Below are 12667 nucleotides of genomic sequence, written 5' to 3'. Positions count from 1 at the left end.
CACAGTGCATGATCACTGAACCGGTTGTTAAACCAGCAGCATCCCATCATTGTTTGTAATGAATGTATTGCACTCTGAAAAAATTAAAGAAGCTAGTAAGGCAGGATAATTAATTTTGGAACAACCACAATACTGTATGGCCCATGAAGGGTTCAGGGAGGAGATTTAAAGCCTTTCTAAATTCTCTGCCACATTTCTGGGCAAACAAATTCAGTAGACGTCTGTGGAGATTCTGAGTCATCCAGCTCATGGTTGTCTCAAAAGTGCTTTTTTTCAAGAGGCAACTGGACTTTCTACTTTTTCTTTGAAGATGTTTCGCTTCCCATCCAAGAAGCTTCTTCAGTTTTGACTGGATGGTGGGAAACAGAAGGATTTATATAGTCCACCTGCATTTAAAAGACAAAGACCACACTTTTGAAGACAGCAAAGTCCATGTTTTGGACATAAAAGACCGCTGGCTTGAAAGAGGGGTCAAAGAGGCCATCTATGTCCAAATTGAACAGCCCTCTCTCAACAGAGTGGGGAACGATACGGCCAGAGGTGGTACTCATCTGGTTCAGAACGGTTCGCCCGAACTGGTAGTGGAAATCTTGGGTGCGTCTGCCCACCGACCCACCCCAGCTCCAAGTCGTGCTATTTAGGCACATTTTTGAGGCTGGGAGCGTGTGCGGAAGGCACGTGATGCAGCAAAGTGCATGCAGAGAAGGCGTGTGTGAGCGAAGCCAGCGTGTGTGTGCGCACGCTCACATTTGCGAACCGGTAAGGAAAGTAAATGAATACCACCGCTGGATACGCCATAATCTATCTCCAATCTACAACATAGTCCTTTCAGCAGTTCCCATTTGCACCACTCAGGTGACCCTGAAGACACAGATAAACCTCCAGGTGACCTTAATGACTCGCTAAAAGGAATGCAAATGACCAGCTGTCTGCAAGGAGTATAAATCCTTCCATTCCCCACCATTCAATCAGAGCTGAAGAAGCTTCTTGGATGAAAAGCGAAAATGTCTTCAAAGGATAAGAGTGCAGCCGCGTGGGTGGTTATGGGAGCGACGTGGAGTTCCCATGTAACACTTCTCCTGCGTGAGCTGCACTGGCTCCCGGTGGTCTTCTGAGTGTGCTTCAAGGTTCTGGTTATCTCCTTTAGAGTGCTCCATGGCTTAGGACCTGGTTATCTACGGGACCGCCTGCTACCACCAATAGCCTCCCACCGGCCAGTACGCTCCCATAGAGAGGGGCTCCTCCGGGTGCCGTCGGCCAAACAATGTCGACTGGTGGCCCCCAGGGGGAGAGCCTTCTCTGTGGGGGCACCTACAATCTGTAACGAGCTCCCCCCGGAGATACGGAGGATCCTGGATCTGCGCACCTTCCGTCACACGCTTAAGACTTTTTTATTTCATCAAGCTGGCCTGGCCTAAATCTTCTCCCCTTTTTAAATGTAAATTTTAATTTGTTTTTAAATTATAGGGTATTTTAAATTCAGCCAAATTATTTAATTCATTTTTATTCTATTTTAAATTTTTGTATTTATCTGTTTTATTCTGTGGCTGTTCACCGCCCTGAGTCCTTCGGGAGTAGGGCGGTATAGAAATTTAAACAAAAATAATAATAATAATAATTAGAAAGTCCAGTTGTCTCTTGAAAAAGCACCTTTGGGATGAGATTCAGTAGAAGACTTCTTCATGAGATGGAGGAAGTTCTCCAGAAGGTTTTTCATGAACAAGGCACCTCTTATTAACGATAGCTAAACCTACTGGAAAAATATCCAAAAACAGTTCTTCCATGCAAGCATGGAAATCCAAGGAAGGAGATTATTTGTTCAAGGAAAGTTGCAACATTCAGACACACCTCTCAGCCATTTCTGTAATTAAATAGGTGTGAGTGAGACCCCCATATCCCACACAGGAGGCACTCCGAAATTCTTCTTTTTCTCAAGCAAACTTTCTTTCATCTCATGAAAGGCCAAAGATGAGAATCCAGAAATCGCCCCCCCCCCTTGCAATTTCTGCTACCGGTTCATGCAAACTGGTCTGAACCGGCTGAATCCTCTGATCTAGGTCATGGTTGTCCCAAAGGTGCTTTTTTCAGGAGGCAACTGGACTTTCTTGTTTTTTTCTTTTGAAGACATTTCACTTCTCATCCAAGAAGCTTCTTCAGCTCTGACTGGACTTCCATTCATGAGCCATGGTGGCACAGTGGTTAGAATGCAGTACTGCAAGCTACTTCTGCTGACTGCTGGCTGACTGCAATTTGGCAGTTTCGAATCTCACAAGTAGAATAGAATAGAATAGAATAGAATAGAATAGAATAGAATAGAATAGAATAGAATAGAATAGAATAGAATAGAATAGAATAGAATAGAATAGAATTTTTTATTGGCCAAGTGTGATTGGAAACAAAAGGAATTTGTCTTGGTGCATATGCTCTCAGTGCACATAAAAGAAAAGATACATTCAGAGTTGACTCATGAGCCTCGAGCCAAGCTTCAAAAGAAATCCAGTTATTTATTAGGAGGTTCATGTCAGCATCTTACAAGTGAAGCCAACTCTGACCTCACTTAATTAGCACCCCAGTCATGACCCTGTTTCCCCCCTCCCCCAGGTTGTGTTTTCAATCACATTCAGCAATGGAGCAATTTTGCAGGTTGTAGAGATCACTCCCCTCCAGCAGCTGTGGGTAACCCTGGGAGACAGCCTTGAGAGAGATGTGTCTGGAATGTGTTTCTGTTTTTGGCAGCCGTGCTGCTTTGTCGGTTTCCCATCCCCCTTGCCTATGGCAACTCGAGAGCAGGCCAGGGATGCTTTGTGAGTTGACATCTAAGGGCTATTGCTATTCCCCACCATCCAGCCAGAGCTGAAGAAGCTTCTTGGGTGAGAAGTGAAACATCTTCAAAAGAAAAGACAAATAAAATCCAGTTGCCTCCTTAAAAAAATGCACCTTTGGGACGTTGGAGATAATGGATAAACAGTGGGTAAAAATAATAGCAAAACCCTGAGATACAAGGGAAGGTTACAAGAGAGTTACACAACTTCATTACTTCGCTCATTCTAAGAGGGAGAATTAGTTCATTCTCTCCTTGACTTTTGTAGACCCTCACACTCTTCATTTTCCTACAAAATGAACCGGAATAAAATTGACGCTTCTCTTTCTGTTTCTTTAGACTGGGTTATGTCCACGGCTCTCATGGTGACTCTGAATGTCCATCCACTCTGTCCAAGTTTAGGGACCATCAGTAGTGTGACTTTAGTCTGTTCCATCTATAGCTACTCCCTAGAGAACATCCAAGTGACCTGGGAACCAAAAGGGAAATTCCAAACGTCACCAAAGGATCGGTCAAACGGTGTCCATTTCTACACTACCAGCAACTTCACAGTATCCCTACAGGAGTGGAACAAGCTAAAAGAATATACCTGCAAAGTAACTCAAGCTGGAAGAAAGCAAATAGAAACAAGAACTATCAGCAAGTGCAAAGGTGATTGATTGATTGATTCATTCTCTCTCTCCCTCTCTCCTTTTTTACTTATTCTTTTTTTCCTCTCTCTTTCTTTTTCTTTGTTTCTCTCTCTCCCTCCCTCTCTCTCTTTCTTTCTTTCTCTCTCTTTCTTTCTCTCCTTTTTTACTTATTCTCCCTCACTTTCTCTCTGTTTCTTTTTCTTTCCCTTTTTCTTTTTTCCTCTCTCTTTCTCTCTTACTTATATCTCCCTTCTTACTTATATTTCTCTCATTCTCTCTCTCTCTTTCTTTCTTTTTCTCTTTCTCACTTTAGTCTTTTTCTTTCTCTCTCTTCCTATTTCTTATTCTCTTTCTGTTTCTCACTCTGTGTGTTTTTCTCTCTCTTTCTGTTCCTCTCTCTCTCCTTTTTTACTTATTCTTTCTTTCTCGCTTTCTTTTTCTTTCTCTCTCTATTTCTCTCTTTCTCTCTCTCTCCCTTTTTACTTATTCTTTTTCTTTCTCTCTCTCACTTTCTCTCTGTTCCTTTTTTTTCTCTCTTTCTCTCTTTTTCTTTTTCTCTCTCTCTTTCTCTCTCTCTCTCTTTTTACTTTTTACTCTCTCTTTTTACTCTCTTTTTACTCTCTTTTTACTAGTCTTTTTCTTTCTTTCTTTCTCTCTCTCTTCCTGTTTCTTTCTTTCTCTCTCTCTCTTTCTCTCTCTCTCTCTTTTTCTTATTCTTTCTCTCCCCCTCTCTTTCTGTTTCTCTCTCTCTCTTTCTATTTCTCTCTCTCTCCCCCCCCTCTCCTTTTTTACTTATTCTCTCTGTCCACTCATTCTCTGTCTCTTAACATATTTCTGTCCAGAACATAACTTCATGTTCTCTTATTTTGTTTTTCTTCTTCCTTTGATTCTGGTTCCACCTAAAAGTAATAATAATAATAATAATAATCACGGTGCCAGGAAATTACATTGGATTGATCATAGAATGTAATAATGATAGCAACTCAGTTGGAAAGAAAAGTGTTTGACTATAACTAGTCCTCGACTTACAACCAATTGCTTAACAACTGTTCAGAGTTACAACGGTCCTCCTCCAAACGCTACTTATGGGACCCATTTTCAAAGTTTTGACTGCGGCACAAACTCCATGGTCACATGATCACAAATTTGGCGCGCTTGGCAATTGGTTCATTTGTGGATTTACTGCGATTTGAGACATTTTTTTGCCAGTTTCTGGGCCATGGTGGCGCAGTGATTAGAATGCAGCACTGCAGGCTTCTTCTGCTGACTGCCAGCTGCCTGCAATTTGGCAGTTCAAATCTCAGCAGGCTCAATGTTGACTCAGCCTTCCATCCTTCCGAGGTGGGTAAAATGAGGACCCAGATTGTTGGGGGCAAGAGGATGATTCTGTAAACCGCTTAGAGAGGGCTGTAAAAGCACTGTAAAAGTCTAAGTGCTATTACTGTTGACTTCCAGTTTTCTACCAAAAAAACTCCCATTAGGGAAAATGTATTTGTTGAATGACTATAACACTTACAGAACAACCTCTGCAAAAGCAGCCAGAAAATCAGGTTGGTCACATGATGTTTTGACTTTCGATTGCAAAAATCTAGGACCATAATTATGGGCTCAGTTAAATTGTAAGTCAAGGGTTTCCTGTATCGAGTGCAATGTTCCAATTTGTTGCCAATTCTTCTTGCTTTCCTCAACTCTTTGTTCAACTCAAATCGAGTTTATTACAATCAAAGACCAGAGACCAGAACAAATAACTGATGGAACATCCAATTAAAAGTTCTAGAATAAAGTAATAAATATCAGGTAAAATCTATATTAAAATCACAATTCGACATTCAATCTATCAGATACATATGTCCTAACTAATACTATAATATCAATCCTTACACGGTGGACTTACACGGAGTTCAAGACTTCCTGCAGGTAATCCTCAATTTACGACCACAATTCAGCCCTAAATTTTTGTTGCTAAGTGAGTTAACTGAGTTTTTCCCCTATTTTACAACTTCCCTTGCCACGTTTGTTAAGGGCACCCCTGCAGTTGTAAAATTAATAACAGGGATTTTAAGCTTCCCCGTTGTCTTTACTTTTAAGAAGGTTGTAAAAGAGAGATGACCCTGGGACACTGTAACCATTATGAATCATCTGAATTTTGATCACGTGATGATAGGGATGCTGAAATGGTCGCAAGTGTGAAAAAACGGTCATGTTCTGACCCCAAACACAACAAATCCTTTGTATTTAAATCAATGATTCCTTTATTAGGAACACCAGCGGCCCCAGCAAAAAGTTTCTCTCTCAACGCAGGCTAACAAGTCTGTCCCTCAGGGAGATGAATAGTTGTCTGTCACACCTATTCATCTCCGCCCCCTGCCTTTTATCCCCAGTGTAAGGTGGGGCTTCGCTAGTAGCAGTGGGTTCTGTCTCAAAGATCAGCCCATAGATTTCCACTGCTCTCCTCTCCTCTGCCTTCTGTGCAGCCATGCATCAGGCACAGGACCCAGCTGTTCCTCCTCTTCCTCATCAGCCACCTCCAGACCTGGGGGCTATTGACTCTCTATCTGAGGGCTGATGGACGGCCCAGGCTCCACCTCTCTCTCTCTGTTTCTCTCTCTCTCTGTCTCTGTCTCTCTGTGAGTGTGTGTGTATGTTTCTCTCTCTCTCTTTCTCTCTCTCTCTCTGCCAGCTCCAATCCCTCTTCCCCCTTGGAGCTCTCAGGTTGCCTTGATGCTGACCCTGACTCCCCCGCCTCCTGCTCCTCCTCTAGATTTGGCTGCTGGAGGGGCTGGTGGCTGACAGGCCATCACAGGTCATAAGTCACTTTTTTCACTGCTGTTGTAACTTTGAACGGTCACTAAATGAACTGTTGTAAGTCAAGGATTACCTCTATAATGTTTTGTTTCTCCATGTGTTTTTTGGCCTATTTTATTCCGCCCATCGTAAAATGTTTGTCGTTTGCTCTCTTGCAGCCTGTAAGAACAGTGTACCGCCTCCCACAGTTTATCTACTCAAACCACCCCTTGAGAGCCTCTTCACTCAAAACAGAGCTGTTTTGTCTTGCCTTGTGGTGGGCTATGAACTAGAGAATGTCATCCTCACCTGGACGATGGATGGACTGAACCTCACCACGAATGCCACCGTGGAAAAAATCAAGAGACACCCAAATCGGACCCAAAGTTTCCAAAGCCAACTTAACCTCACCCGTCAGAACTGGGATGCTGGAAAGAAAATTGAATGCATCGTTTCTCACCTTTGCTCACTTTTCCCCGAGGTGAAGCAGAGCATCCAAAAAAGCACAGGTGAGAGAAGGTTCAAAAATGCCCCCCCCCAAAACGCAGGAGAAAATATTTGGCTTGCTTCAAAGTGGTGACAGGGGTGTCAAACTCAAGGCCTCCGGGCCAAATCTGGCCTGTGATGTGGTCAGATCCAGCCTGCGGGGCCATCCTGCTCTATCCAATGCGAAGAGGAAGGATTGGGCCAGTCTGGCTTCGGCCTGGTCTACCCAATGCGAAGAGGAAGGATTGGGCCAGTCTGGCTTCGGCCTGGTCTACCCAATGCGAAGAGGAAAGATTGGGCCAGCGTGGCTTCGTCCTGGTCTACCCAATGTGAAAAGGAAACATGCCAGCAATTTGGGGAGTGACCTCAAACTAGCCACACCCACCCAATCAGCCACACCCACCCAGTCAGTCATGCCCACTCGGCCCCCCCGAGGTCAACCACAGCCCTGATAGCAAAAGCAATAGCACTTATATACTGCTTCCTAGTACTTTACAGCCCTCTCTAAGCATTTTACAGAGTCAGCATATTGCCCCCAACAATCTGGGTCCTTATTTTACCTACCTCGGAAGGCTGAGTGAACCTTGAGCCTGGTGAGATTCGAACTGCCAAATTGCAGGCAGGCAGCAGACGTAGCCTGCAGTACTGCATTCTAACCACTGCGCCACAGCGGCTGCATTGATGCAGCCTTCAATGAAATTGAGTTTGACACCCTTGGTCTATGGAGATTCTCAGACATCCAGATTATCCAAAATGTGCTTTCTTTCAAAAGGCAATGGGACTTTCTTTGTTGTTGCTTGAAGATGTTTCGCTTCTCATCCAAGAAGCTTTTTCAGGCCTGACTAAATGGTGGAGAATGGAAGGATTTATATTCCTTGCAAATGGGAATATATTCCCATTTGCACTATTCAGGACACAGCGAAACCTCCAAGTGGCTTCAATGACTCTCAGAGAGAGTACTAATGACCAGATGACTGCAAGGAATACCAAATCCTTCCGTTCTCCACCGTTCAGTCAGAACTGAAGAAGCTTCTTGGATGAACAATGTCCAGTCACCTTTGGAAAAAGCACCTTTGGGATTTGCCTTGCCCCTGAAAATTGTGGAGGGAGGCAGGGAGAATAATTCTCTGGACCAATTATCAGAGAAATTATCTCCATATCTTTGGTTTCATGTTCATCAGAGAATGGGTGGGCCAAATAAAAACATTCAAATCATGAAAATTAAATTTCATGAATGCGGCATCCTTACCATATCATCCATCAGATTTAATCAGGGGTGAAATGCTACCGGTTCGGACCAGTTCGTCTGAACTGGTAGCAATGGTGGTGGGTGGTTCAGAGAACCGGTAGCGGCAGCAACGCAAGGCTCCGCCCACCTGCCCTAGACGTCATTACTTCCTTGTTTTAACCAGGAAGAAACCTGTTTTTTTACCCTCTACACATGTGCAGAAGGCTTTGTGCATGCGTAAAGGGTCCAAGCCCGCACTTCCGAACTGGTAGGGAAGGTAAGTAGATTTCACCCCTGCATTTAATACTTATTCCCACCTTCCCTTTTCTTTCACTAATCACCCATATCTATATTTCTATTTCTATCTTTATTTTGTATAGATCCCAGCCACATTAACGTACCATCTCTCTCCTTGGTCCTTCCTCCACTATCGCAACTGACACAACCTACCTCCCAAGCTGTTGCTTGGCTGGCTTGTGTGATCTATGGATTCTCCCCATCTGAGATCCTCATCAAATGGAAGAAGAACAACAGAAGTCTAGATGCCTCTGAGTATATCGTAGGCCCATCCACACTTGAAACTGGGAAGTCCACTTTTTCTACTCAAAGCGTCCTGAAAATCCCAGCATCTGAATGGGAAAATAGAGCCATGTATACATGCCTTGTGGGACACGAATCCCTAACTATCACGAAGAGCATCAGTAAATATTTGTATGGTAAGTCTTGGTGCTGGAAAAATTCTTGATCAGCCAAGAATGGAACCAAGGTTTAATTCTGCTCAGTGCGAATGACTATGTGAATCATAGATGGTAATGGAGAAACATCTGCACTTCTTCACCCCAAGTAAAATGCACGAAAACTCAATGTTTACAACTCTTAAGTAGCTGCTGAATGTCCTCTATTGAACATTTCAACGTAACCCCAGGGGTGGGATTCTACCGGTTTGGACCATTTTGGGTGAACCGGTAGCTGCGCCGATCGGCTGGGAGTGAACTGGTTCACTCCAACAATCAGCTCACCCGCCCGTCCCTGCACTTTACTTACCTTTATCTCCACAGCTGATTAGCGCGGCACAGCGAATTGCTGCGCCTCAGCTGTTTTAATTCCGTAGCACTAACGCAGAAGATGATTTTTCATTGAACTGCGCATGTGCACGCAGCAAAGTGCGCGATCTCCGAATCAGTTGTTAAACAGGAAAGATCTCACCACTGGGTAACCCTGTTGGTAAGATGGCTCCATCAGTGGTGTTTAGGCAGAGATGGCTGTTTTACATATTGCACTCTTCTCTTGAGGACCAACACATCCACAAATGTGTTTCCACTTGGAAAGAAACTTCCATCAGTTATTTGAAATCACTAAATTGCACGGCCATTCTGATCAAATAAAAACTGGTTGCTGATCTATCTCGATTATTGCTATTTAGCCATATACTGTATATTCAACTCACACCGTCTTGATTTGAGGAATACAGTGTGCAACCCCGAAATCAACCATTTCTTTTCAGATTTCCTGAAACCCACTCCTCCACGAGTGATGGCCTTCCATACCTTTGAGGACAAGGGCTACCCAAAACTTGTCTGCTTGGCTACCAGCTTTTACCCCAAAACCATAGACATTCAATGGAGCACCAAAGGAGAGAAACTCAATTCTATTCCAAGCTGTTCACCGCCGGTGCCCCTCCCTGATGGGACATTCCAGAAGGACTGCAGTTTGACCATCCGTGGAGAAGACTGGCACCATCCAGAAACATACACATGCACCGTAAATCACCGCGCAACCAACTTTGTGATTACGAAAGACGTGCATTCTTCCGGTAAGTTGTACTTTTGCACGCTTAAATTACAAATGAAAGAAACAGTGGGTCTGATATATTTGCAAAGTGCTTTTACTGATGAGTGAATAGCCACATTTCTTGAGTCCTCATTATGCTCCACTTCACATTCCCAATCAGCAGCCTTGTCTTTTAGTCTGCCAAGTCCCGCATGCCACTGATGGCTTTATTAAATTACGGCCAAAAATATTTAATTATTTTTAAATTGTTTTTTAAATTTTGTACATTCTGTTTTATTCTGGCTGTTCACCGCCCTGAATCCTGTTGGAGAAGGGCGGTATACAAATTAAATTAATAAATAAATAAAAAATAAATTATTTAATATGTTTCCTAACAGAAATGTAACAGGGATGTAGTGGCTCAGTGGCAAAGACGCTGAGCTTGTTGATCGAAAGGTTGGCAGTTCAGCAGTTCGAATCCCTAGTGCCGCATAATGGGGTGAGCTCCTGTTACTTGTCCCAGCTTCTGCCAACCTAGCAGTTCGAAAGCACGTAAAAAATGCAAGTAGAAAAAAAATAGGGACCACCTTTGGTGGGAAGGTAACAGTGTTCCGTGCGCCTTTGGTGTTTAGTCATGCCGGCCACATGACCACGGAGACATCTTCAGACAGTACTGGCTCTTCGGCTTTGAAACGGAGATGAGCACCGCCCCCTAGAGTTGGGAACAATTAGCACATATGTGCGAGGGGAACCTTTACCTTTACCTAACAGAAATGTTATGGTTTTAGTGATTTGCATAGCCAAAATACATTAAGGGTACGGGTCTAGGACAACTCGTCATGGCCAACTTGCCATGGCCAACTCGCCGTGGCCAACTGACTGTGGCCAACTCACCATGGCCAAATTGTCACAGGACAATTCACCACAGTCATCTCACCTAAAGACAATTCACCACTGAACAATTCAGCTCTCAGGATTCAGTGTCGTCTCAAATAAACTGCATTTCAAACAAATAGTCCTTGATCAAAATCTTTCATATATTAGGCACAACAATCGAAACTCTGACTCAGTTGCAGCCAACACTGACTTCCTGGTCCAAACCCACCCTTTCCTTTCCCCACTGCTCTGCTTCTCATTGGCCATCTTCCAAGTCACTCTGCTGTTATCTACTACTTCAGCTCAAAGGAATTTCCCCCCTCCCAACCCATCTCCTAGGGGATAGTATCTCCAGGGAAAATAAGTAGGTGAAAAGTCAAGCGTCCTCTTGCCAGATGCCCCCCACCTTCTCCTTCTTATGTCAGCACTGGAGTGAATGCAGCTTGGAGTGCTGACATCAGCGCTGTATTAATCATTTCATTTAGTTGCTTTTATCTTTGGTGACCACGTTTTCATCAAAATTATTGTAACTCTTGTGTTTCTAAATGGACTTTCTTGATTTTATTATTATTGGCCATGGTTCCATTGAAATTAATTTACATTTTGCTTTTATCTGACTTGTTCTGCACAGAGTTGGCCGTGGTGTGTTGACTGTGGCAAGTTGGCCATGGCCATTCCCTATAAGGCTACCATGATACTGATGGCTCCGGGTATTGAGTTGATATTGACTGACATCAAGGAGGGGTGGGGGGAAGCAGCGGATTGGTTGAGAGAGATGAATAATTTTTAGAATACCATGTCTAATCTGCATTTGAGCATGTAGTAAATAATTGCTTCTATTAGACGGAAAATTAATCTATTAGTGTTGAGGAAGAAAGGGTTGGATGTGTCAAACCATTTTCCAAGGTTGCTTCCATACATCCTTCATCTTTCATGTTTCCAACATCCTTCATGTTCCCAAGTAGAAGGACCTGCATTTTTTGAAACAGAACAAACTTATTTGTTTCTTCATCAGCTCTAGCATCCAGATGTTAGATTACCATATTTTTCGGACCATAAAATGCACTGGAGTATAAGTCGCACCTTAGTTTTTTGGGGGGGAAATAAGAAAAAAAAATTCTGCCTACCAGCATCCATCTGGCTAGCATCCTTAGCAAATAGCATGGAACAGGTTTATTAGCCTGATTCAGCATGAGCAGCTGATTGACGGGTAGATCAGCCTCCAGGAATACCCCCAACCAGCTGTTCCCAGAGGTGAACTTTAGCAACAAGTTCGTTGGTTGTGAGCGCGCACATGCTACGTTCACATGCGACTTGTTGATGCAGATAGGCAGGTTCAAAAATACAGCAGGTCATCGCAGGGCGCTCCAGAGAGTACAGCAGGCGAAGTGCAGAACCGGTCCAACAAGGCAGCAGCTGTTCCAGGTTGCCATTTTGGCCTCTGCACTTTGCTTTTTCAGCCTCCGAAAGCTCCATTTGAGAGGCTGTTTTCAGCCTCCGAAAGCTCCATTTGAGAGGCTGTTTTCAGCCTCCGAAAGCTCCGTTTGAGAGGCTGTTTTCAGCCTCCGAAAGCTCCGTTTGAGTAGCTGCTTTTTTCAGCCTTGGAAAGCTCCATTTGAGAGGCTGCTTTTCCAGCCTCCAAAAGCTCCATTTGAGTGGCTGTTTTCTGCCTCCGAAAGCTCCGTTTGAGTAGCTGCTTTTTCAGCCTTGGAAAGCTCCATTTGAGAGGCTGTTTTCAGCCTCCGAAAGCTCCGTTTGAGAGGCTGTTTTCAGCCTCCGAAAGCTCCGTTTGAGTAGCTGCTTTTTTCAGCCTTGGAAAGCTCCATTTGAGAGGCTGCTTTTCCAGCCTCCAAAAGCTCCATTTGAGTGGCTGTTTTCTGCCTCCGAAAGCTCCGTTTGAGTAGCTGCTTTTTCAGCCTTGGAAAACTCCATTTGAGAGGCTGTTTTCAGCCTCCAAAAGTTCTGTTTGAGAGGCTATTTCCAGCCTTCGAAAACTCTGTTTGAGAGGCTGGATGGGGCTACCTTTGATGTATAAGACACACCCAAATTTTCACCCTCTTTTGGGGGGGG

The 12667-nt window shown here is 43.9% G+C and overlaps 1 protein-coding gene and 2 gene segments (V, D, J or C); all 3 read left to right on the top strand.

Annotated features, from left to right (window-relative positions):
- Window positions 1-12667, top strand: part of LOC117658371 (Ig gamma-2C chain C region-like) — a 172781-nt gene that overhangs the window by 48007 nt on the left and 112107 nt on the right.
- Window positions 1-12667, top strand: part of LOC132710242 (immunoglobulin heavy constant epsilon-like) — a 147081-nt gene that overhangs the window by 47598 nt on the left and 86816 nt on the right.
- The window catches only part of LOC117656307 (uncharacterized), a 37805-nt gene that overhangs the window by 17713 nt on the left and 7425 nt on the right, over window positions 1-12667 (top strand). The window contains exons 7-10 of the mRNA XM_087891724.1: window positions 3161-3472; window positions 6417-6746; window positions 8332-8667; window positions 9456-9764. Coding sequence (XP_087747850.1) covers window positions 3161-3472; window positions 6417-6746; window positions 8332-8667; window positions 9456-9764 — 1287 coding nt within the window. The remainder of the gene's footprint in view (window positions 1-3160; window positions 3473-6416; window positions 6747-8331; window positions 8668-9455; window positions 9765-12667) is intronic.

The sequence above is a fragment of the Pantherophis guttatus genome, chromosome 4 (genome assembly GCF_059756535.1).
Source record: "Pantherophis guttatus breed Tessera chromosome 4, ASM5975653v1, whole genome shotgun sequence".
Taxonomy (NCBI): Eukaryota; Metazoa; Chordata; class Lepidosauria; order Squamata; family Colubridae; genus Pantherophis; species Pantherophis guttatus.
Note: the sequence above shows the minus strand (reverse complement) of the source record. Positions and strands in the feature narration are given on the sequence as shown.